The following is a 25,881-nucleotide window of genomic DNA, read 5'->3' as shown; positions in this document are numbered from 1 at the left end:
TACCTTAAAACAAATGACGCAGCGCATGGGTACAGTGACTGGACTGAGGAAGGGAAACTTCAAGTTGTGCTTCGAGCCAGTAACGTCACCCAGGTGTCCTGTGGGTACAATGATGGACCAGACCCCAGAGAACCCTGAGTAATTTTTTTTATGATTGTTACTCATAAATCATAGTTCTCATGTATCACTGCATGTAATGGCAATGGCAGTAACATAAACCACTAGGAAAATGAAAGTTGCACTTCTAAATTCTAATAAGGCATGTAGATGAGACTATGAGATTCAAAGCCTCATTGTAATTAAGCAATAATGACCAAAAATCAAGTGCATTAGAAGGCTCCAAAAGTCAATTAGCACAGCATTTTAGTTTTGTAGGAATATTCAGATATGTAAACAGAGTTTATGGAATACGTTTTTTGTTGCGAGGTACCATCTAGTTCATCACAATGGACAGGACCATGCTCAGACGGGTCGGGGTGCCCCAGCCCATCCTGGGCAGGCGCTGGCTCCATTCCCCTCCACAAGGGCCTTCCTAGCATGGCGTCCTCAGCCAGGGGCTGCTCCCTCCTGATAGCATGCCCACTGTCCATCAGAGTCAAGTCTCACCATTCCCACTGCTAAGGAACATTCTGGCTCGACTTCCTCAGCCCATATTTTGTCATTCCTCAGGCAGACCATCGTATATCAATATTCTTTGGTAACATCATTACTCACAGGCATCGCTTCTTCCTGGATTTCCCTTACTCCTTGTCCAGCTTTTGCCTGCCTATGAGGAGTATTTTAAAATAGCAACCAATATCTGCAGGAAAACTGCAGGCACGTTTTATAGATGGTCATTTTAACGTCACCCTCTCTGATAATGGCACCCAGTGAGGTCCACCCGACCCTGGAGCTCCCTAGTGACATCACTGTTGGGCACAGAAGTTGAACAACTGAATTGTGAAGGAACTGGGCAAAAGTTGAATCTTTTAAGACAAAAGTGTGATTAAATGAGGGCGAGGCAGGCCGCGTGGGTGTGATGAACTGTGTGGGTGGGGCATATAAAGGCTGAGACCAGAGCTTTATGGGTTTGTATAAAGAGAGCAGACATTGTTTTACGTGCTCTCAGGGACATCGAGTCAATGCTGACCCAAAGGATCCTCCTGTGAGTTTCCAAGACTGTAACAATTTCCAGGAGTAGAAAGCCCAATCTTTCTCCCGAGGAACTGGTGGTGATGGTGGTGGTTTTGAACTGCCAACCATGGGGATCGCAGTCCAACACAGCATGGGTGGGGGTGGGAGTGGGATACGTATTGGGAGGCTTAAACAAGGGCAGGGTGCAATCTGATTAACTTGTTGACAAGTTTAGCCTGGCTGCGCTGCCGACCCGAGGAAAAGGGTGTAGTTGGAAGGCCATGGAGAGAATCATTGTTCTGATCCAGGTGTGAAAGGGAGTAGAATCAGAGGGTTTGTTTTAGAGGTGAAGATAAGAAGTGATCTTGAATTGGACTTGAATGAGAGTCTCCACACATCTAGATTATAATTTGCAGAGAAGACATGAGAGAAATCGGAAGAGTGGGGGGGCCTGAGCCTACACTTATGCCTTCTGACCAGGATGAAGAAGGTGGGATAAGAACTTGCTTTATGTTTACTCATTTTGGGTTGATTTTCTGTGTGAATTAGAAGCTTAGTAAGGTGCACACGGTATTCCAGTTGGGACTGTCAAAGAGACCCTGGATAAGGGATGGAGCTTGGCGAGTGGTCGGGGAGGTTAATAAATAAGAGAGTAACCAAACACCTGTAGGTGACTCAGAGTCAAAGGAACAAAGAAGAGCACAAAGGAGGAAAATGCGGGCTGCTCCGCACTTAGTGGCTTAGATATGCCTTGAGTTGCAGAATGACCACAAAAAATGACTAAGGTTTATTAGAAACAATACTGGACGTTCTGAAAGATCAACTTGCAAGACCACCAGTCCAAGCTTGAGCCTTAATAATGAGCACAGTTGTATCAGTAAAGGTCATGGTTGTGCTGTGCCGTGTACCCAGACCAAGGGGGCGAATGCTCTACTTTTTCATTTCAGGAAGTTTTTCTTTTATGAAATCACATTCTGAGTTATCAGAACCAATGAGAAAGCAGCATGACTCCTGTTTTGCCATGTCCAGCCACCATACGGTGTGTCCCACTAAGGGGTAGTTGGTTTGTGATCAACACTTTTTGCTATTCATTCCCTGAGTGTTGAATGCAAAGTTAAGCAACTGCATTATTAAAGAAACCCAAATAGGCTTAATAGCACTCAACCACATAAACTTCATTTCCACCCCAGCCTCATTCAAAAAGTTATGTTGTTATTAGATGTATGATGTTCACCATTGTTGTTACAAATAATGTTGTTACAAACATTACAAATAATGTTTCAAGGTACCCCTGGCCTATAAATGGTCAGTTACAAGAAGTTATCATTTGTGCCGTAGTAAAAATATTATAGCTTAGAAACATTATCTATTGTTTGCCAATACCATGTTTTCTTCTCCTTTTTTTCTTTCCCCTGAACTGCACCTTTGGGAAAGTATTGGGCTGATTCTTGGATTTAAATGCTATTTCCTTCCAGCCCAGAGATTTTGAAAAATCAAGTCATGATAGTAACATCGGTCAGCATCATGGCATTTTAGGATCAAGACCTTGCAGATCTTCAAGTTTTGCCATTCCAACTTAAAATTGAAAGTGAGCCAGACTTGACCATTGTCAAAGTGACTGGCCTATGCACTAGACGTTCCTAAGTCTCCGAGGCTACCAGTGCTTCCGACCAGGCCCAACAATATGGCTGTCCAGAAGAATGTGAGCCCCGTGCTTGCTGACGGAGACGCATGAGCAAGCCCCCGAGACAAATGCCGCGAGTGCTGGGGTAGGGACCGGAAAAGCTCTGCTATGCGGCCACCAGGTTTCAGCAGCTCCTTTAACGAGGAAATCTTGGGTGACTTTCCAGCTTACAATAATGGGTTTTTTGGTTGAAGAAGAAGAGCTGATTTGTAGTCCTATGTTCTAATTAGGAGGAGCCCTGGTGGTGTGATGGTTACTCGTTGGACTGCCATCCGCGTGGTCAGCAGTTCGAACCACCAGCAGCTCCAGAGGAGAAAGGCTGGGAGTCAGCATTGACTCAATGGCAGTGAGTGTGGTTTGGGTTTGTTCTAACTGGAAGCCGGTACTATACTACCTGTTGGATTTTTTTTTGTCTTAAAGTATGAATTCTCTAAATGACCAAGACCTCCTCCATGTATTTCCTATCTATAGAGGCAACGATTTTGAGCTATGACGGGAGTATGTTTATGAAAATCCAGCTCCCGGTGGTGATGCACACGGAGGCCGAGGACGTGTCCTTGCGGTTCCGATCCCAGCGCGCTTACGGCATCCTCATGGCCACCACGTCCAGAGACTCTGCAGACACGCTCCGCCTGGAGTTGGATGCAGGGCGTGTGAAACTCACGGTCAACCTAGGTAACACCTTCCCTTCCCCCACGGGATAACACTTTGTGTTCTGTTTTGCCTGCGAACATTTATCAAGTAGCCTGTTTGCCACCGGAAGTCAAACCCCTTAATGGTCTTCTTTCCATCATTGGAAGTACGTTAGGTTCTTTTGGCATCTTTTTTTATTGCTTTTATTCCTTTAAACATACATTCCTGTTTTGTGATTCCTACCACTGAGGGTTCTTAAAGGGGAAGCCCTAGCTATTCCCTGCGATGTTAATGAAAATACAAAAGGACCGGGCTCCAGGTGTCTGAAACGGAAATTTCTCTGTTGTTTCCCTGGCTGACATTCTGACTGGTTACAGATTCTATCTTTGCAGAGAAATGAGCAGCTGCATTCTGTTACGCGCCGTATGCAGCAATACCAAAGTTCAACGTCACGATCGAGGGCAACAGTTTGCTCTTAATTTTTTCCTGTGGGCTCTCTCCTTTGAATGGTACCCGACGTGGTGTCACATCTTTTCTGTTTGGAAACACTGTGTGGTGATATTTTGCTCTCCGAAAGGCAATCCACAACCCTTCAATGCCCAAAGTCTGCGGCCCTTCGCAAACAGCCACGAGAACACTGAAAGCGCAGGCTCTTCTACAGAAAGATAATGCTTTCCTGCTTGACTGTAGCAGTGAGAAAGAGCGCACTGCAGTAAAACCTCACGAATTTGGATGGATTGTGTAGGAAAGCTGGGCTGAATTTAAAAAATCTGAATCATAGGCTACAAAAAACGGGTGAAAGAAAAATAGTTTTTAATGTATATTCCCCATTCTATTAAAGAATATGAATTAATAGCTGAAAAAAAATCTCGTCCAGTGACGGTCTGATTAGACTGGCTTTACTAAGTAGCTAAGAATTATCCACAATTAACACACTGCTGTAGTAACGCATCCATGTTATTAGTGTATAGTAAAGTTCATGAAATCAGATTCTTCCTGATGTACTTTCAAATCATATCTCTGTGTTTTATATTTCTCTCCACAGATTGCACCTCAAAGTACAGAATTAATATTCTGCCCCCAAATTTTTATTTTTATCACTAACTTCAAACGAGAGGGGTCCAAATTAATGAGGTTTTACTGTATCTTCTGATAGTGCTAGGGCACAAAAAAATAGATAGATAAATAAAAGGTGAAACTATTTAGGTTTATATATATATATATTTTTTTTTAAGTTGTAAAATGTTATGAGGTAAAGCATTTATGGAAACTCCATGTACATTTTCAAATTATTCTGGGCCGAATGATAGCTCACAAAATATATGTTATGCCACTTATAGAATACTGCATATAATGACATTAAAATAATATTAGTTAAATTAGGTAAAATTCTTATGGGAGTGTTCCGGGTTATTTTTAAGGCTGCATTGCTATTGTTCTGTTAGAGTGCCCTCTCGCGGCAACCATAGGTTACTGCACGTCAATCAAAATGAGTCACCTATTTTCAACCGAGGGGCTGGCTGCAAGCCCGAGCAGAAACAGTCCTGGGGATTTTCCAACAGCAAAGCATTCTGTGGGAAGAGATGTGTAGTGCTGGTCCTTGGCTGTTTGCAACCACTTTTCTGATGCGGTTGACGACACATGACAAACTCAGCTATATGGAAACAGAATCTAGGTTTGTATTTTTCAAGCTCCCCAAAGGCATTAAATACCAAGACAAACACCAACCAATATATGTCTGCAAAATAAACCTACCGCGTCCCCACAGAGTATTTTAAAATGACCATTGTCATCACAAGCTGTGTTATCCAGACTAGACATTCCGTCCGTCTAGCACTTGCTTTTATCTGAAGTTAAGTGTAAAAAAAGGAAATCGATAGTGGTGTCGGCCATGACACTTAGCACACAGAGCTAACATTATGAGCTTTTGAGAGAGGGACAAGAGGGACAGGCTTGTGTACGCTGAAGCATGACAGCGCTCTCTACCCCGCAGGGCTTCTCAAGTAAGCATTCCTTTCCTCCTCCAATTTATGCCGGGCACGGAATGCCGACATCTGACTATTAATTTTTCTGTGCCTGAGAGAGAGAGGGCAAAGGAAAAGGAAAGAAAAAAAAAAAACCACATTAAGATGAGGTGAAAATCATTTTAACTTCTTGTCCATTTCACCACGCGATTCTGTTGGCCTTTGTGGGATATTTAATTTTGGAGGTCCAAGATGTCTGTGCCTAGCTGGGTTTGCACTGTACCCCATTGTGACGGAGCACTTTTTAATTACTTTGAAAGCCATACTATGTTCTTTCACACATGGGGAGCAAGTCGCAGCCAATCTAAGACAAGCATCTTTGACAGTTAGCAACTCTCTATTCCACTTAGATTTGTCACCATGTAGCTTTGTTTGAATTGGCCATTTTTTTTTAAACTTTCTATTTTGCTTCCAACGGTGAACGTTTTGTAACAATAAATCCGGGTTCTAGAAGTCTGTAAAGAATACTGATACGGAGTGGCCATATTTGCATGTGTCTGTCCCCGGAAGGGTGGACTGTGATTTTATTGGATGTCTGCAGCTATTACCTTGAAGGATAAATTTTCATTTTTCATCTATTCTTCCCCATCTAGATTGTATCAGGATTAACTGTAATTCCAGTAAGTGCCTATTCAAAATTTTTAAAATGTTATTCCTCCATTATGATGTCAGCTAGTCAGGAAAAAGAGAGAGAGGGAAACCGAGATTTTCCGACTCATGAACTCACTTTTGAAACATACCAGTCCATCATCTGGATGTAAAAATTCATTTGAAGTCTGTCGAGTGGAAGACTGTCTTCCTGTCTCTAAATGGGAAAAGAAATGGCCTGCATTTTGTAACAGAAGGTACAAATGCATCTATGAGCCATCCAGAGCTGACATTCCACTTATAGTTGGCCAAATCTGGGACTATAGGAGTTTCTTTATGGCCAAAGAGCCAGGAGAAAATACTGTTAGTCTAATTTCCTTCACATTTGGGAGGGGGTGGGTGGGTCTGTTTTTGTTTCCATCTCGAACACAAATATAGAATAAAAGGTATTGAATTCCTCACTCTGAGAGCTACCATGAAATCCTTCTAAATTCCACCAAGGAAAGTCTGTTTCTCCAAGTTTTATGTACAGAAGGTTCTTTGTTCTAAGGCTTTTCCCATGTTGATTAAGAACATTTATATGATGAATTTTTACATCCTAATCACATACCTACAAAAATAACCCAAACCTTTCCAATCTGTGATCTGCATGCTAAATGAGGAGTCGGAAGAAGAAAAAAAAAAATGGTGAATGGACTGAGTTGTATTTGAATTTGAACTGGATCATCTGAAAGGATTAGAGGACTGTGGCTTTATTTTGGGTTGTAGCATTCTCTTAAAAGTATGCTCATGTTATGGCTTTACGTACATGTTGAAGTTTTTCTTTTTCAGGTTGTGCTGAACCACACGCAGGAAGGCCTTCCAATGATCTCAAAATTGTTAGCTATTTAAATAAAATGAGTCGAACAAGTTTCTAACCTTTCTTTGCCAGATTCCGTGCAATTTTATGTTTCAATCCTTGGAGAAATGCTGAGTGTTAATGGAGTTTGCTTCCCAGTCTGCTGGCTGTGTTTCCAAATGTCCGTAAGTCATCCTGTGAGGAACAGGATTTGTGATCTTAAATTGAGAAAACCAAGAAGTTTTTTTCTCATGAAATGCATACTCTAGGATACTGTGCTTCTTAACACTCAGCTTTATCTAAAACTATTATAATATTCATATTTAGAGAATATAAAAACAGATCTGCCCCACCACAGCTTATAGAAAGGTCACTGAATCACAAGTTATGAAAAAAATATTAGCTATTTAAATAAAATGGTGGAACAAGTTTCAAGCTTGATAGATTATAACCAACAGGCCTGATATTAAAAATCGTCTCAAACAGAAGAGTTCCAGAAAATCATCTCTCAGAGGTCGCACCCCAGTGGAAGTTCCCAAGTGTGTATCATTCTCCTCTCATCCCATCTCTCCGCTCGTATGTCATGACCAGGACCACCTGTTGCTCAAGTCGGATACCTGAGATGGGCCCCGGACGCAAGCGCAAGGAAGCCTCTCAAAGACTCTCTTCCAAGCCAGGCAGTCGCCAGCTCCAGGTTTTCTTGCTTCCTCCTGAGTCTTAGCAAAGTCACGTGGGGATCTGGTTCATCCCAGGTCTCTGCCGCACAGACTCAGTTTGCTTGCTGTATGTTCAGCACACGAATTCACACGGCTTTGTAATTGACAAAATGTAACCAACAAACAATGGTGATTGATAGAAATGAAGGGAGACGACTGTGACTTTAAGTTCTCCAGCTGCTTCGACCGCATTTTCCATCTCAGGGGTCCTATATTAGACTCTCTTCTTCCTTTGATCCGTACCAGGAGACTCTGGTACCAAACACGGACTCTTCTTGTTCTCTGGAGGACAAAGGGTTTTGCCGGTTAGTGGAAATCCTCCCCTCCTGAGGATCGCATGTTAACGTTCAATGAGGTGAACTCTGGATGATTCTGAGCTGTCAGTGCACATTTGGACAGGACTGCACGAGCTTTAACTTGCCAGCAGTCCTGGAAACAGCGTCCAATGAGCAGGTAACCGTTTCCTTTCCTTTGACCTTAGTTTAAACTGAGGACCCAGTGGGGAGACCTGTGCAGAAAGGCAGCCTGCCAGTGAGGCGAGTTCGCAGTCAAGTGTAAGGGCAAAGAGGAGTCGATGTGTCCGGGAAAGGTATTCTGAGTCCCAGAAATGGCGTGAGCAGAGATTTCCACCTGTGGGATCTCTCCTGGCAGTTCAATAAATAAATAAATGAAACCCCGCATCCCCGTATAAATTGGAAATTTGATGAGAGACTGATTGAGGAAACGTATGCTCTGTGGGCTATCGGTTTGTCAGGAGCCTGGAAATAAACACACACTCACGAAACCGCAGCTGTCTCTAAACAGGGCACCGTAAGGAAGCTGGCAATTGCATTGCAAGCTTACAATGAAATACCCTGGGCGATTTAAAAAAGGAACAACAAAGACCGCCACCGCAGGAAATACACCAGCTATCAGATAAAAATGCACCTTCCAATGAGGCGTGGGACTGAACTAAGTTACTAGGCTTGAGGGGGAACCTCCCCAGACAAATGTCCCCGGGTTTTCTAAGACCTGCTCGGGTCATGGCCCGCAGTCACATCCAGTTCTGTTTCTCCCAGAGGTTGCCGCAGTTATTATTTGATTCGGAGAAGAAAATATACCTCGTGCTGGGCTCTTTAAATTGGGGTAGCAAAGAATGGGTGGTGAGCGGGGCGGGCTGAGCACCTTCAAACCCGGGAGCCATGTCCTGGGCCAGCAGCAGAGAAGTCGCAAAAGAATCCTGGAACGAGGCAGGGCAGAGCACGCTGTGGAAGCTCCTGGGAGAAAGCGGGTTTCATTTCAGATGAACTCTCACTGATTCCCCACTGTCACCATCTTCCCCCTCTGGTAAGGGAAGCTGTCAAGGTCTTTACATGGAGGAAGAGAGCCAATTTTCCTTTAAAAATCAAAAGCTTGTGTTCATGTGGGCAGCGCACACTGGAAGACAAACAAAACTCTATTCAGAAAGAACCATCTTAGTGTCCAAGCATACTTTGATCTCTCGGATGCAAATGGAATGTCTTTGCACATGAGCCTGTACCAGATTCAGTTCTTTGACATCCATTTGCCTATGTCATTGTCAAGAGATGTCAGGAAACTGCAACTTGAAATTAGAGTAAGGTCATATTCTGCAATATGAAAGGTGTTGCTGGTTTCCCATTTTGCTCTGCCCAGGAAGGAAATGAAGAGTCAACCAGGTGATCCTTGTGTCCCATCCTGTCCTTGGCCATGAGAGAATACCATGGCTCAACGATTGTATGTAAAAGTTGACAGATGTTATGTGAAAGCCACCACCTTTCAGGCAGACAATTTCATCCATGGACAGTGAAGGAGACCTCAATAACGGTATAGCAAAAGAACGGCAAAGACACATTCTTGAAGCATAACGAAAGGATAAATGATCTAAATGAAGGGTGAAAGCCCAAATTATAGGCTATTTAAAAAAAGCAAATCATAATAGAAGTCTATGCTAACAAAAAATAATCATTTCGTAATATGATATCACCAAGAGGGGTCGTTAGACTAGATAGTTTGTGACCAGAATGTGGACTATTTGCATAAAGAGGTGCATGTTTGATAGTCGCTTGTCTGGTCCACAGTTCCAATCAACTAAGCAAATTAAAAATCAAATTAAATAAAGAATAGAAAAGTCAATTTTTACTCCTTGTAAAATTTCCTCAGATATGAAACTAGTTGAGTTTGGACAGGCCCTTGGTTTCGTTGTGCATTTGTTTATTTTTGTCTGCCGAAGTACACAGTCTAATGTTGTGGTGACTCTGGGACCTATCCTGGTGGTATCAATCCAGGCTGCCGGGAAGTCGGACTGTGGAGGGATAGGAATGCTGCATGCCTAGACAGTCCCAATTCTTCTTCTTGCTCTCTTGGAATAACTTTAAAACTGGTTCTGCCATCATGTTTGAAAAACCAAATACATTGCAATTTTAGAAGCTAAATTTGGTAGTATGCGCTATGGATGAGTCCTAATTCGTTTATGGGAGTAGGTCAAAAAGTATTGCTGCTGCCAGTTCAGCTCATACGTGTTCGGTCTTACTCTAGAACAAAGCCCCACATGTTGAAACATGTCTCTGAGATCAGGGGATGGCTGCAGACAAGTTCTCTCAATAATGCGTTTGTCTTCATCACATTCGGGTGTCTTCAAATCAGACCTCTAAGGGGATCTGCCGGGCCGTACACCTACATAGAAAGTTATGACAACCGGTTTGTTTGAAAGTCCACAGGTGTAACCTTGATAAAATCGTCTTTTAAAAGTTTCAAAAAGCACTAAACACTGCATTGGTAGGGAAAGGGTCAGGGATGTTTCACCAATACTTTTCTCCTGTAAGGACAATGCCCCTTGTCATTCTTGGAGGGTAAGGAGGGCTGTCCTATGAGAATTTTGTTGGGAAATCCTCCCTACTCCCCCTACAGCCCTGTTCTCTCCCTTCCAGGGCTCTTTTTCGTCCCCCAGTTTAAGGAACATGCCAGATGGTTGCTTTGAAGTGTAAAGTCAAGAGTGCAGATTCTTTGGGGGAAGGGTAGCTAGATGGCCATCCCACCTCAGAAGTGTGTAGTCCGAGATGAAGGCTATATCCAGGAACAAGAGCTTCACATTTTAATATTGTTTAATAAAGGTTTCTACAATAATATAGCAATACTTTTTGACTTGCTTTATCTAAGCAATTAAGCATGTATTTTTCTTTAATTGTAATTATAACAGTCGCATTATTACAGAATATTGTTCTTGCCTGCTGGAAGGGAAGAGCCCATCTCCACATCCGTATGAAACATGGAGTGTTAATAGATGCATGCTATGAATGTTTGCTTTACTTGCTTGCATTCTTTCGATTTCGATATGCTTCACTCATCCCTCTGTTCTGCTCCTCCTTCTTCCTTTTTACCCAGACTGACTCTTCCTGCTTCCCCATTTCCAATGTCGCTCTCTCCTATTTTCTTGTCTTTTTTCCCCTACAAGAATGAAACTGGTTGTTCAATAAGCGGGTATTCTAGATGCCCCTGGCTTCAAACAAACCAACGCAGAGAAAGGTGTATCAAAAATTCAGAGGCAGTGAAAATCCAAACGGCACTAATGAAACAAAGTGCCGAGGTTTGAAGTTCAACTCCATCTCAGTGTAGTGCTGAAGAATGCGAGAAAAAGGAAATGCAAGGCAAAAAGTGACTCTCCCTCGAATGCAGTGAAGAAATGCTCTAAAAGCATGTTACTGGCAAATGCACTTTGATGGGTGTCTGGAATGGATAATAAAATCTTCGTATTATCATTTTATTATCAGATTGAAAAGATCAACTGGATATTCGTTATCACGGGGGGTTTTTATGTAGATAAAAATGGAAAGTAATAAAAGAACATAAAATGTCAACCAGTGGCCCTTAAGCCACTTAGATTGCTTTGACCAGGCTGTCGTTTGCAGGACCTCTTCTATAAAGATAGGAAGACAGTTCTGAGAGCTGCCACTTGGTAGCACAAAGCAAGTGCTCAGTTCAGAGCAGCTGCCTGGTCTCCCAGGAGCTGACAGATGTGTAGCGTTGCTTCAGTCCTTCTTTCACTCACTGGGTCAGTCCACGTCCCTAGGACCGGAGCTATTTTACGAATAAAGGAAGATGTATACATAAGGACAGAATGAAGGACATTTTTGTTGTTGTTGTTGCTATTGTGTGTGTGTGGTGTGTGTGTTTTGTTTTCGTTTTATTGCAGCTGACAGTTCCAGGGAAAGGAAAGGACCAGGAACAAGGCTATATTAATGATTATGTTAGCAAAAAATAATTATTTTTAAAGACAGGTATTAGGACTTACAGAGGAGAAATCTTCGATTTCTGAAAGAAAACAAGTAGCTGAGATTGAAACATGAGAAGCCATCAGAATTAAAATAAGCCACAGAACTGGAATAAAATGTAAGGGTAGCTCATCTGAATCATGTCACCAATTGGAGGTTTGAGAATGATAAAGATGCATACAGGTTTTCCAGGTCCATTGCAATGGCTTCCTAATCCCGGCAGGCCAAGCTCTAGGGAGAGGGATGAATAAGAAGAGGTCTTGAGTCTGCTTTAGGGAGCAAATCTTCTACCTTATGCTGATGTGCAGATCCAAACTGCTGCAGCACTGAAACAATTGCTCCCTTGTGCAGGCTAAGGAGTGTTCTTGAAACAAGATTCAGTGACTTATCCGCCAAACAGGAGCATGAACAAAAGTGCAATGGGCTGTGCTCAAGTTCATGATTTTGTTTTCATTGTTACAAGCTGACATTATAACAATAAACTAAGTGGAAATTGTCAGAAAACCCCAGAAAGATTCGGGGGGGGGGGGTATCTCAAACCTGATCGTTCTGTTAACTAGTGTGTCAAAGGAGTGCTTTCTCGTACCTGACGTAAGAGGCCACTGCCCAGCGCCGAGACCAAAGCTCTCCAGCAGCAAGCGATGCAGACGCTTTTGCTTGGGGTGGTCTGGTTTCCTTCCTTCCTTCTTTTTGTTCTTTTCAGGGTCAGGATGGCTGACAGCTCAGAGTAGTACCATTGATGTTGGCCAATCAAGGATTAATTTGTGAATCAGACACTTTTAGCAATTTAAAAAAAAATTTAATTGCTAGCTTGTGCATTTGGATGTGTGTGTGTGTGTGTGTATATATATATATATTTACTTATTTATTTATCCAAGAGGGATTCGGGGCCTCAGAGAGTCAATGCCTAAAGGCTCCAAAAGATGAAGCAGTACTGCAAAATTCAAAACCCACTGCCACAAAGCTGATTCCCACTCCAAGAGCTCTAGAGGAGAGGCTCGAACCATAGGGTTTCTAAGGCTGTGACCCACATGGCCACAGCGGCATCTTTCGCGAGAGCGGCCAATGGGTTGGAGGTGCCTCCCTTTTGGTGAGCATCTGAGTGCTACTCGCTGCCCACGGGCCTCTACTTCAGACAGTTTCTGATCCAAGGACCACATTGCTGTCGGCCCTGACCAAAAGTGCCATCCTAAAATCGCCAGTGTAAACAAATGTAGGTTAGGACCCCTTTTTCCTAAAATTTCTATATCATATTTTTACTTTTAAAAGTTCAATGGAATGCACTCCTGGCCCTCACTGCCTTCGTGCAGTTGCCTCTGCGGCTCTGAGGCTGCGACTCCCTCCGGGAAGAGAACTCCTCGTCTTTCCCTCTCTGAGCAGCCAGTGGGTTCACACTGCTCATCCTTGCAGTTAGCAGCTCCGCAAACAACCACGGTGCCACCAGGTCTCCTTTAATGGAATATTTATGTTATCCATTACCTACCTATCAAAGGCAATGAAAATACACGTGGGTATTATGATTATGGATCTTGATTCTTCCCCACGTAGTACTTAGCGTAGTACTTAGCGTGCAATGACTTACCTGTTACCTGCTGCAATGCAGCTGGAAGGCTCTTAGACGCAAGGATGGTCAGACTTGGTCTCCTGGACTTTGACCGTGTTACCGAGAGAGACCAGTCCCTGAAGGACATCATGCTTGGTAAAGTGGAGACGCAGTGAAAAAAGAAGATGGTCCTCAATGAGATGGATTGATCCAGTGGCTGAAGCAACGGGCTCAAACCGAAGGACAACTGTGAGGTTGGCCCAGCACTGGGCCGCTTTCGTTCTGTAGTACGCAGGGTTGCTATGAGCTGGAACCAACTCATGGGCGCCTAACAACAACCACCTCCTAAATAGATGCACAATGTTTTAAATAATTCGTTTACTACTTCACTACAGGTCAGTCCTGTAATCATCCCAACTAAGCTACTATTTATAGGCGTCCACAAGAAGCCCTGGTGGCCAGTGGGGCCCACTTTGAGCTGCTAACTACAAAGACTTTGGTTCAAACCCACCAGTAGCTTGGTGGGACACTAACTGCTCCCGTGTGTTGGACGCCCAAAGGGTCAGCTCTACTCTGTCCTTAGCGGGTTGGCCCTATTTGCTAAACTGGACTCAATGACAGTGGGCTTTTTTTCATTAGATGCTCTTCATTGAGGTATCATGCAGAACAAGAAAAAAATATCTTGATAAAATTTGGGTTTCAAAGATTAATTAAAGAAAATATTTAGAAAAAATATTTTAGAAAAATAAGTATTTTGCTATTTGCTTATTTCTATATACTTTATTGTGTTTTGAAATTGATAGTTTCGGAGAATGTGGCTTGGTGGTTTGTAGATAATAGCAGAACCCCCAAGTGCTTATTGTTTAAATTTAATTCAAACAGCCAACATTTCACAACATGAATTTAAGAAAAGTGTAAAGACCCAGGGTAATATAAAACGTGTCAATTCATATTGTTGTTCACACACACAATAGTTCTGCTATTAAAGTGGACTTTGGGAATCCCAGTCAGTATGATGAAAATGCTCATCCAAAATCAGAATGCATTATTCCAGTATAAACAAAGAAATGACTTGTTAAGTCAATTGGTCACTTATACTATAAAGGCTATTTCTAACTTAAAAGAATATGCATTTCAGTGCTTTAGAAGCACCCATTTACTAAGTTGTTTTATCATCAGCCATTCCCTGAAACAATTACTGCTCAATGCACTTGTTCTCTAATATCTTATACACTCAGCAGGTTCTTTTGGATGAATTCATTCGAATCTGGAACAGGCACACATATTAAGGTTAGCTTTGTTAGTACAGCTTTATTTTACAAATGCCCAAAGCCATAATATAGACAGGAGATCATTTCCTGGGAAGATTAGAATGGGGCATAGGAACTAAAGGTTGTTCACATGCTGCAATGTGACCCTAGATTACCTGGCCACCTCTTCACCTGCTGATGTCCGAAGATGCCTGCTCAGGTTTCTTGCCAATATTTTGACTCAATTATGTTGCCATTTCTTCTACTCCTGCTACTCCCGATCAATTCCCTCTCCCCACTCTCTCCTGCTCAACTCGACTTGGTTCTAGTGACTACCTTTTCCTGCTTTCTGCTCATGCACAGTGGCTTCTGCTGTCTGCCGCCATGCGTCCTTCAGTGCTTGGCTGCTGCTTCAGCATCTGTGGACTTTCTCTGTTTCATATTCACACAGCCCTAGAAAGAGAAACTAGTTGATTCATTACTCACCAGGGTCCATTCAGAAGAGCTTTCAAATTTTACCACCTTAGTAAACACCAATGAGAGGTGTTGATGTGGGAGCAGATGTCCACGCATCATCCTGTCAGCTGTCAGCAGAGCCAGGAGTGCACAGTCCACTCTTCTCAAAAGGGCTGTTGGTGCAATAGACCTGCTGCACAAGCATCTTTCCTCCAAACTCCTTGAATAAAAATCTGTCTACTTTAGTCTTATGATATTCATGAGTATTCCAATACCTTCAAAATTATAATTAGTTACTGTTAGGCACTTAAGTCAAGTGGTCAAGACTTTTAAGATCAGAAACTGGGAAAGCATAGGACCGTCCCCAAGACTGGGGACCACAATGTGGAGTGTGCTTAAGCTTGTATTCCTTCCTCTCGTTTGTTATCAATGGGAGTAAAGCATCAAGATGGAAAAGATGCACATTTTGAGAACAGTTTCCCCAAAGTTTGTAAAGTAAGAAAAGCTGAGTATCAAAATCACAATTTTATTATATTTAATATGGAATTAAATGGCTGATTACTGTTCTTTGATGCATCATTCCTTTAATTGGGAGAATTCTTCCTCCTGCCATCCATCACCCACACAAGGACTTTAGTCTAAGTAGGGCCCTGAAATATTTTGTGCATCGTATTATTGAAATAAATTAAATTACAAAGCCAACAGTCTTTTTTTTAATAGATGACTAGTCTAGTTAAACTGGCTTTAAAGAAATGTGTGCTATAAGAATGAACAATTATCAAATTGAAATGAAAATTTGGTGTGAAGAATGAAAGCAGCTAGTGGAATTCCCTCACCAAATTATCAGAAACCTTGAAAAAAATCAACCAATTTTTAAAAAATAATATTGTAAAAAAAGAATACTGCTTCTGGACAATCTGAAATGTTTTTCCTTTCAGTGTGTGCAACAGAGGTAGTTTGTGCACGGAAATGAACATCTGAGTATTATAGAGCTAACATTAGCTGCAATGGCATGACTTTTGAAGTTGATTTCTCATGCACTAGATGATGAGATCCCAAGTAACATGAAGGAGAAATTACCTTAATAAGTTGTTCAGGACTTAACATGAAAACAAATTTCCTGAGACTATTGGAATAAGCAGACCAAATTGTGCTCGACTACAGCCGCTGTTAAGGTAGCATGAATAATAGTCAAAATAATTATAACCACAAAAGAGAATGCTGAAAATGACATTGTGGATGATGCTATTTCTAAGCGTTCTGAACAAATTCTGTATTTCTAACTTGAGCCATTTAATGAGAGGATCCCATTCATTAAACCAATTTTACAACTTAAACTACTTGCCCAAGTAAGTGAAATTAGTTATCTCCTCACATAACAACTGTCTACATAAACACTATCCCCTTACAGCTGATTTGGCATGTGATTAGAGAACATGTCCTGGAGATTAAGACAGTCTACACAGTTCACAAACTTTGTTCCCATGACAAACTCAAACAAGTTGGAAATAAAACGCTTCAAAGAAATTCCAAGACTCTTCTAACTACTAAACTAAATTGTCACATGGAATTGTGGCACTCAAACTAGTAACATAAAAGTCAGCTCAATAAATAAGCTAATGGTGGGAAAAAAAAGAAAACTTAGCTCATCGATTAGGAAAATATTATTCTAATTTTCACAAAATTAATGGCATGAGTCCTGGTCGCTAGCCTTCATTTGAGCAATCATTGGGGAGATAAACGAAGCAGATCAAAACGGACGAGTTACTACAGCTCAACCATTTAAAAGGTGCCTTTCCAAGGTGTTTCCTTTGGGCACACAGGCACGTGAAGTCTATGGCACCCATAGCGAGATGGATGCACCATATAAAGCGGGAAAATCACTGAAGGAAGAATGAAAGCTTGGATAAGATCATCTAAACGTTTTGAGGGGTGAACCACTGTTCTTTTCTTGAGTCCAGCCTGGCATTTGAAAACATTGAAATGCGCTTCCATCGGCAACTTTTAGGAAATACAGCACAGCACATGCTCTTTTCCTTTGTAGCATGCAGAACGATCTCGATCCTTTGTTAGAAAAAGAGTTCTATCATACTGTGTTCAAATGAGGAAGGATATACTTAATCAGGGGAAATCTGCCTTTGTGACTGTAATCAATGGCTTTGCTTGTGAAATGTCGAGTTAAATGATTATAAATTTCCTAGTGCCGATGTCAAAAAATTTCAAGCTGTTGCATAAAGCATATTACAACAAAACTTATTTTTTACCTTACACTAATACTGAAGGTGCTTTCTGTTTGTAATACATACACTTAAGGGAAATTAAGCATTTATTAACTTGCACTTGCTGTTTTGTGATAGGCATTTCTTGGATATGATTTTTTTTCTTCCTTAAAATAAAGTCACAGTCCCAAATTTTCTTTTCAATGTATGTAGGCTAATTTGATTTGCTTCTTCCTAAACTTGTTAGTTAAGCTAGATTAGATTTAAAGGGAGCTATTGTGAAACATTCTTATAGTTGTATCTTTTCTTAATATGTGTCATTTTAATTGTGTTGTAACTATACTGATATTTTTAAGGTAAATTACCTTTCTTAAAATGTGTGTTTTTCTTTAATTGAAAAATATTGACCTCAGAGATATTTATCCTGCTCTGTCAAAAATGGGTACAGTCAATGTCAAAGCTATTAAGGGTTCCCTAGTATATTTAGCCAGAGAGGGAGCAACATGAGACAGCTAAACATAGTGATGTTTATTATTTAGAGAACAGAAGGAAGGTGCTGTTAATTAGGACTATAACAAGGAATCCCAGCAGATCTCGCAGAGCAGACTCCCTCACACAAGGTCCATCTTACCTGGCAATTGTACTTGTTAAAGCTTGTGTTTGTGAATTCCTACATGAACTATTTTCTGCACGTTTCAAGTGACTAACGCCTCGCCTCGGGTTACCTTGCTTGTATGTAAGCTATCTACATCTCTGAGTTGATTTTCACGGGATGTGGGCAACGAAACTGTCCAAATAATCAGTCAGATCAGTGGTTGAATCCCTCAAGTTCCCCAATTATAGGACTCACCAGATGTCATGCTGCAACAGGAAGACTGAGCAATCAAGGTGTCTGCTTAGTGACATGGCGTAGTGAACAGGAGCGTGGAGACAAACAGTTCTTTTTCACGAATTAATTGATTTAAAAATCAAGAGATCTTTCACCCACTATTTGTTTTTAAACTCACATAATCTACACACTATGAATCTACTAAATATATTTAATGGATGATAATTAGGCTCACTTAGAAGATAATTGGAGAAGGAATGATAATAATGGTACTGTAATAATATTGATAAGTACACCTACTCATCCCTTATTGATTATCCTGATATATTCTGAATTAACAGCAATAGTATCAAAAAAATCTACTTCTAATTATGTTATGCATTCACTATGTGCACCTGGCAGTAACAAACACTGAAGTGTGAGGTGAGACCGACTGGCTGTGATGCTTTGAGCTATGTGCTAATCTGTCTTGGCCACAATTCTTAATCACTGGGCAGATCTACAGCATGTAATCCGGTGAGAATGTAGTTCTCTTCCATTTTGATATTCAATGTAGTCATTCTCCATTTTCCCATAATGTCCATCTTCACACAATAACCTTATCTTGTGAGCCAAACAATGACATCAAGAAAGGAGCAGATATAATTATTATATTTATCATTGTGAAGTACTTATCGTGTGCCAGGCATTGTTTTGAAGTACTTGAAAGACATTAAATAGTTCCTTTTGTGATATATTTCTTTTATCAGTTTCATTTTGCAGAAGGGAATGCTGAGACACTAAGAGATGCATGAAGAACTTAAGCAGGTTGCTCAAAGTCACACAACTAGTGGGTTGTGGGACTAATATAGAAGCCTAGGCAGTCAATGAGCCCAGAACACATAACCAAGATATACACATTTTAAAAATTAAAGAAAGCACAGAAAAGTTTAAGTATAAATCCAATCACAATGAATACAATGATGACTTTTTCATTTCTTCAATGGATCTTAAAAGTTTACTGAATGACTTTAATTAATGTTAGTGTTCATTTTTATAAAAACTATCTAAGCTTGATATTAGACGCATTTATTTGCTTAAAGTGGTTTTTACTTGGGGGTGGGTTTTCAAAAACATTTTTAGGAAAATAAGTTATCCTGATAACTCTATAAATGTCTGTTTTGTTGTAAGTAGAAGACCAAGCAGGCTTCCCAGAATGTTACGACGATTCCTCAAGGTAGCATCCTTGCTCAATTGGGGAGAACTTGCCGAGGGGTTGAGAGGGAGAAAGAAGAGTTAGAGGGCTTGCCAGATAGTCCAGCTTCATGGTTGTTAACGTGAGGCTTCCGTCCCCTAGGCCAGGTCATGATTGGCACCAGGCCTGGCCATCGAGACAGGTCCGAGATGATTTCGCTGATGCCCTAGAGGCAGTGTCATTAAGTACAGACGGAATAAGGAAGATGACCCAACTGCGCCTCTCACACAGAAAGATGACATTGTGCCTCTAGCCTTGTCTATGCATGCCTGTATAGAGCACTCGCTAAGGGAATGGGAAAAGAAGCACATACATCCACTCCTAATCAGGGAGGGGGGGTGTTCATAGTGTGCAGCTGGTACCATGATGACAGTTGATGCTGAGAAGGACTCCATGCGAGGTTTAATGCTCTGCCATCACCATACAGTGTGCTCCATGTGAAAATCATGCCCATAGTCTTCATGAGCACTCAAACGCCCTGCCATCGAGTCCTGTCTTACTCACAGTGACCGTGCAGGACAGAGTAGAACTGCCCCTAGGGGCTTGGGGGACTGTAAATTTGTATGAAAGCAGAACGCCTCACCTTTCTTCCATGAGCTGCTGGCAGTTTTGAACCCACTTGGCATTGTAGGGCTATCGGGCTCCCCCCAAATGGGCACTAGGTCCACACCTTACGTAGCCTGCCCTGCCCCCAGGAATGGCTGGAAAAGAAGCTTTGGAAAGTGCCATGCCCATGTCTAATTTTCATGTGGTATTAAATGTTCGAGCTTACTCGTGTGAGAAATGAAAATAAAGACTTTTTCTCTGAGCCCAAGATCGAGAAAGTGAAAAAGACAGAATTAAAACATTTGAGGACTTTCACTCCCTTGATTTTTTTTAATAAGAGTCAAATTATTTTTCAAGTAATTATTTTAAAATCAGAAACTCCAAGCCAAGTAAAAACGTTGGCTGAGAGTGTCATAATTGCACGCGAGAAACACATCCTCTTGGCATTTCTAGGTAGAAAGTGCTGCTGCCAGGAATCATGACTCAGGCATCCAGCCGCCGTGGTTCTTGCTGCTGCTTCCTGCTGGCTGTCTCCCTGACAGTCACTGTCACCACGACTTGGCTTGTTCCCAGACTCCCGCTAGAGACGGTCCTCAAAGTCAACTGCCAAATGTTCGTACCCAGAGAAGTGGATATACAAAGACATGTAATTTTGCACACAGGGGCAGACACACACATAGTAACCTTTCCAACGGAGGTTTGACCTTTGAATTATTAACAAGGAGGCACTCCAAATGTGCGACACAGAGATGGAAATGAATGCCACCTCGATTCTCACAAGTTGGAGGGGGACTTTGCACTTGGCTTATGCCACTCAAGGTCTTTTAAATTTTTTGCATTGCTCTTAAAATGGGTATTGCTTTGCCGGTAAGAACACTAAAAAGTGGAGCAGTAAAAATTAGACAAAGTTGGCATGATTTAATAACATGCCGAGAGTTAATGGCAAAATCAAATCTAAAGTTTGGGTGTTCTGAGACTTTCGAGATTTTTATTACTTTTTTTCTTTAAATACTAAATCTTAGGGAAGGGGGAGAAGTAATTTAAATGAGCTATCTATTTGTACCTTAGAGGGCTGTGGAGTGCAGGAGGCCTGCCATCTGTTAAAGCTATTTTGGAAGACAGCCACCCCCATTCATTTAAGTATATTCTACAGCTACTTTTCACAACAGTGTCAAAGTTGGTAGTTTCAGCAGAAAACATATGACCTAAGAAGGTAGACACCAAACAAATGTTAAGAAAATGTAATGGTTTGGGGGTTCCAGGCGTCCCAGAATTGATGAGAATAGATAAACTGAATAAACAGCCAATACATTATGAACCATCCAGCTTTAAAACATTAGGATACCACGATTCTATGGTGCATGCACCTTCTCACTAATTCAATCACTGGGTGCTATAGGCAGTTTAATGGTCTTAAAACTTATTAAACAGTTAGGTGGAAACAGAACCCATATAGATATAAAGCAATGCTGTTTCTATTTTTAAAGAGCTTATAGATGAACTATGGAAAAATCACAATCCTTTTACACATGCATGCCCATCCTTAATTCAGATAATTATGGTTCAAAAATGTAGCCTGTCATTAATAAAATGCACATACTAATGTATATTTCTGTACATCATACTATGGAGTCCAAAGTGAGATACTATTGGGACAGCCTTACTAAACTATCCTCAGGATTTCGTTCAAAATATCGGGCATCAATTTATAGTTCAACCTTGGCTATAATCTGTTTGCAATCAGTGTATTTAAATGTATCGGTAATTATGAAGGAAACTTATGAATGAAATTCCCTCTGCTTTTAGTGTCCTTGCGGCATTTTCCAAGTGCTATGCACATTGCGTGTGCTGTCCTTGTGGTCAGTGTGAAATTCCTGCTGTTCACGACAGCCATTTCAGTGTCTGTAAAGCCATTTAGTTCTAATGAGTCTATTTTTTTCTTCCATTCATTTTAACCTACATGGGATTTTAATTTTTCTCCATGTCAGACCTAAATTCATGTTTTCCTGATATCGTTGGCATGATGAGAATAACTTACAAACAACACATTGCAAAGCTCTAGGGTAGAACCTGAGCTCCCAGGCTTTATCAATGGAGATAAATTAACACCAAGCCTTAAATAATTGGAGATGTGTCAGTCCATTCATAGTACTTATACTGTGTATGTTCTTAGAATGGCCAGAAAGCTGTATGTATTATGTGTGTTTCAATGAATACTCAAAAAATTATTAAAATATCGAAAATAGGTTTAGGTGATGGCAAATCTCATTTGTATGCCCATTCTCACTTTGAGTCTTCCATTTAAATAAAAACAAGAAATATTCACAGCATGGAAATAGGAGACACGATATTAAAACTTAATGAAGTAGAGGAATGCCATTACAAAAATGACACACACTTGTCCCTGCTCCCATGGACCAACCTACCTATCAGCTCTGCAGTCTGCTAGGGGATGGCTGCGAGAAGCACCCATCAGAGCCCCGTGCTCAATGAATGGCTTCATTGAACTGTCAGGTAACTACTGAAAAACAAGGTAGAGCCATGAAACAGAAAATGTGCTGGTTAAGGCAAAGAAAAGGAAGTCTGGAACCAATTGATTGAACTCCCCTGAGAGGTAAGGTACTGGATACAGTTGTCTTATTTATATAGTTAGCATCTTTAGAATATACTATTTGAGCGAGGTAACTACCTACAGGGTAGGTACAGGATTTTTATAAAATCGCCAGATCAAAGACAGTCTCTTTCCACAAATTAAAAGCCATTTTCCAGGAGGTTGAAAAGCAGCTACAAACTTGAGAAGCAAAAAACCTAAACACTGCATTAGTGGTCAAATTGAACCAACCTCACTTGTGTTTAATAAAATGCAGTGCCAATATGAAGTCTTTGGCACGGAAGGGTTAACTTTGTGCACATTCTAATAAGACGACAGGGATGGGAACTCTCAGTTTGAACTCAGACTTACTGCAATTCACTCAACCTTCCTGAATCTTTTCCTAAATACTTTTTTAACTCCTCAAATAAATAAATAAAATCTCTGTGGCCAAAATAATCAGTAAGAATCAAGTATAAAAATACATCTAAATCATAATTCTTCTTCAAAACAAATCATGGTTGTCACTTAAAAGTGTAACAATTCCACTGGCTTTTTAAAAAATCTTCAAAATATTTCTCACATTAAAACCGAGAGAGGGACATTAACCTCAAGAAGACACATTTTGATGACAAAAGGAAAAATGGAATCCTCATAGGATTTCAACTAAGCAATGGTCTGGGTAACTAGGATTTTTGTCATTACCACTGTGACAAAGAGATAAATGACTCTTAAAATATCAACAAGCCATCTTGCTTTATTAATTCCAAATACTTAAATGTGTGTGAAAATCTATGAGCTCAGCCTGACACACTGGGATGTTCTGACACCAGAACTTGAGTGTGTTTACATGGCCGACTAAAGGGTGGAGACCAGACCCCAATTGTGATGCCCTTAGAAATCACTTGTTCTTGGTCAGTCACATGGTGGGTTACATGTTGGGCTATAAATGACAAGGTCAGCAGTTTAAAACCACCAGCCACTCCAAGGGAGCAAGATGAGGATTTTTACTCTTACAGAGTTTTGGTCTCAGAAACCAACAGTTCTGCTCAGCCCTAACACCTCACTTGAGTCGACTAGCCGGTCTGGGTTAACATGATGTCTAGGGGATTGTTCAGAGATGGTGTTCGACTAGGACTCATGCGAAAGTTGTGTAGGGCTTTCTTACCCCTTGACTCTATAATAATAAGCTGCAAGACATACCAACGAGCATCTTGTCCACCCCTTCATTTTCAAGTTGAAGGCATTCCCAGCCCAGAGGTTAAGTTGCTAGCTAAAGGTCCCAGTGCTGGGAAGCAGAAATGGTCAGGCTTGTAAGCTTTGAGCAGATCAGGCCTAAGATGGATTCTGTCGCTCATTCACGGTGAAACCTTGAGAAGGTCGTTTTTGTTTTCGAAGACTCCGTTTCCACATCCATAAAAAGACAATAACACAAGGAGGATATAAGAGAACAAAGTCCCTGGCATTTTATAAGCATTCCAGAGTCCCCAGCTTCCTTAGCAGAATAGCAAGGACAAGCAGCAACCAGACAGTGCGCTTTTGACTACACACCTCGTTGCATGGGTACATTGTTGTGGACTGAGAATATGCAGTACCTCTTTAAAAGCCTCTTCTAAAATCAATCTCTTTGAATTTTTAATAATTCAAGAAAAGAGCTTGAATTTGGCCTTCAGAGATTTTTATGAACCAAAGGGTTATTTTTAATTGGATGTTATGCCTGTTGTTATGGAAATAGTTGTTTCATAGATTAAGCATTATGACTTTACCTCAAGATTGAGCCCAGAATGGGGTATAATGATGATATCAGCCTTTTGCTTTTTTTCTTTGACAAAACATACTTAAATTAAAAGAACAGGTGTGAAGCTGCTTCAGAAGTAGACATTTTTTTCCTAAGAAGAATTTTTAAAAAGAGCTCTCCTATAAAAATAACTTTAAAATTGATAAATTCTCTTTTCAAAGATCAAAACTAAGAATAACCTTTGCTGCCAGCAGGATGCTAAGATGCTGCAGCTATTAAACACTTCTTTTTCACTATTGAAACTAGAAAGGATTGCTTTAATCCTAGAACTTGCTTTTAACATTCTCTCTCAAAGCTTTTTCCTTGCAGTTGCTAAGATAACAGCGACACGACACGCTTCATCTAGTTATTTAGCGATCTCTCTCGCAACACTGATCTAGCCAGAATCCCATTTGTTCATATATTTGAATTAGATAAGTGAGTTACACACTGGGCTGCTAACTGCAAGGTACATAGTTCGAAACCACCAGCCATTCAGCAGGAGAAAGATGAGTGGTTCTATTCCTATGAAGATGGACAGTTTCAGACACCCACAGGAGCCATTCTATTTATGGGTTGCTAGAATAGGAACCCATTAGTCAATAGGAACCAATTCGTCAATAGGGTTAATAGTCAATTAGTCAATAGTCAATAGGAATTGACTCTCTAATAGAAGCAAGACAAGTTTACTAATTTTAATAATGGTTCTAATTAACAATTAGAGCTCATTCTTCCTGAAAAATTTACTTTATATCACGGAACTGTTTTAAGCTCCAGTGAAGCACTAATTGAGGAAGATAAACGTGTATCAGGAGCAACATCCTAAGAAAGTCACCTGGGGTTACATTAAAGGCCTGCAGGGTTGAGAGAACACAGTGATCTCCTGCTGGGTGGGTTATTGAGGTTTGTTCCACTTAATTACTTCCATCCACCCACATATCCATCCATCCATCCACCCACCCATCCATCCATCCATCCATCCATCCATCCATCCTGCTTTTTTTTTATCCTTCTCCCTGAATTATATCTTGCCCTTATCATACATACTCCTAGGATCCTTGTACATTTATTCATCTTACTGGTGGATTATTTTGAAGAAGTTATGAACTCTAGCAGTGGTCTTTAGTCAATTGAAGGTCATAAAATTCAATGATACAATCCCCCTCATTATTTCGATGCAACAGCAAGCTTCAATACATATTATTGTTGTCTATATATTACAAAGTAGTAATGAGTCTTCTTCCAATCCTGAGTTCTTCCTGTCATCCAATTTCTTGGATCATTTGTTCAGCACATAGATTGAGTAAGTATGGTGGAAGGATACAATCCTAATGCTCACCTCTCCGACTTTAACCCATACACTATATCTTTGTTCTGTTTGGATGACTGCCCTCTTGTTCTATATAGTTGTACCAATAATACATGAGCACAATTAAGTGCTTTGGAATACCCATTTTTTAAAAAGCTATATATAATTTGCTATGATTCACATGGTTAAAAACACAAATGACTATCTTTTGGGTGCTTTCTACTTTCGGCCAAGTTCTATCTGGCATAATTAATTATATTTCTA

General features: G+C 40.8%; 1 protein-coding gene across 23 annotated transcripts in view; it reads left to right on the top strand.

Annotated features, from left to right (window-relative positions):
• NRXN1 (neurexin 1) overlaps positions 1 to 25,881 on the top strand; it is a 1,284,195-nt gene that overhangs the window by 563,209 nt on the left and 695,105 nt on the right. For 15 of the 23 annotated variants that reach the window (XM_045285734.1, XM_045285740.1, XM_030884336.2 and 12 more), the window contains 2 exons: positions 3,269 to 3,472; positions 6,048 to 6,074. In XM_045285734.1, the coding sequence (XP_045141669.1) occupies positions 3,269 to 3,472; positions 6,048 to 6,074 (231 nt within the window). The remainder of the gene's footprint in view (positions 1 to 3,268; positions 3,473 to 6,047; positions 6,075 to 25,881) is intronic. The other 8 variants (XM_030884348.2, XM_030884347.2, XM_045285747.1 and 5 more) reach the window with 1 other exon arrangement.

The sequence above is a fragment of the Echinops telfairi genome, unplaced genomic scaffold, assembly GCF_000313985.2.
Source record: "Echinops telfairi isolate 266 unplaced genomic scaffold, ASM31398v2 ScPeMD7_7475;HRSCAF=8513, whole genome shotgun sequence".
Lineage (NCBI taxonomy): Eukaryota > Metazoa > Chordata > Mammalia > Afrosoricida > Tenrecidae > Echinops > Echinops telfairi.
This window is presented reverse-complemented; position numbering and strand designations above follow the sequence as displayed.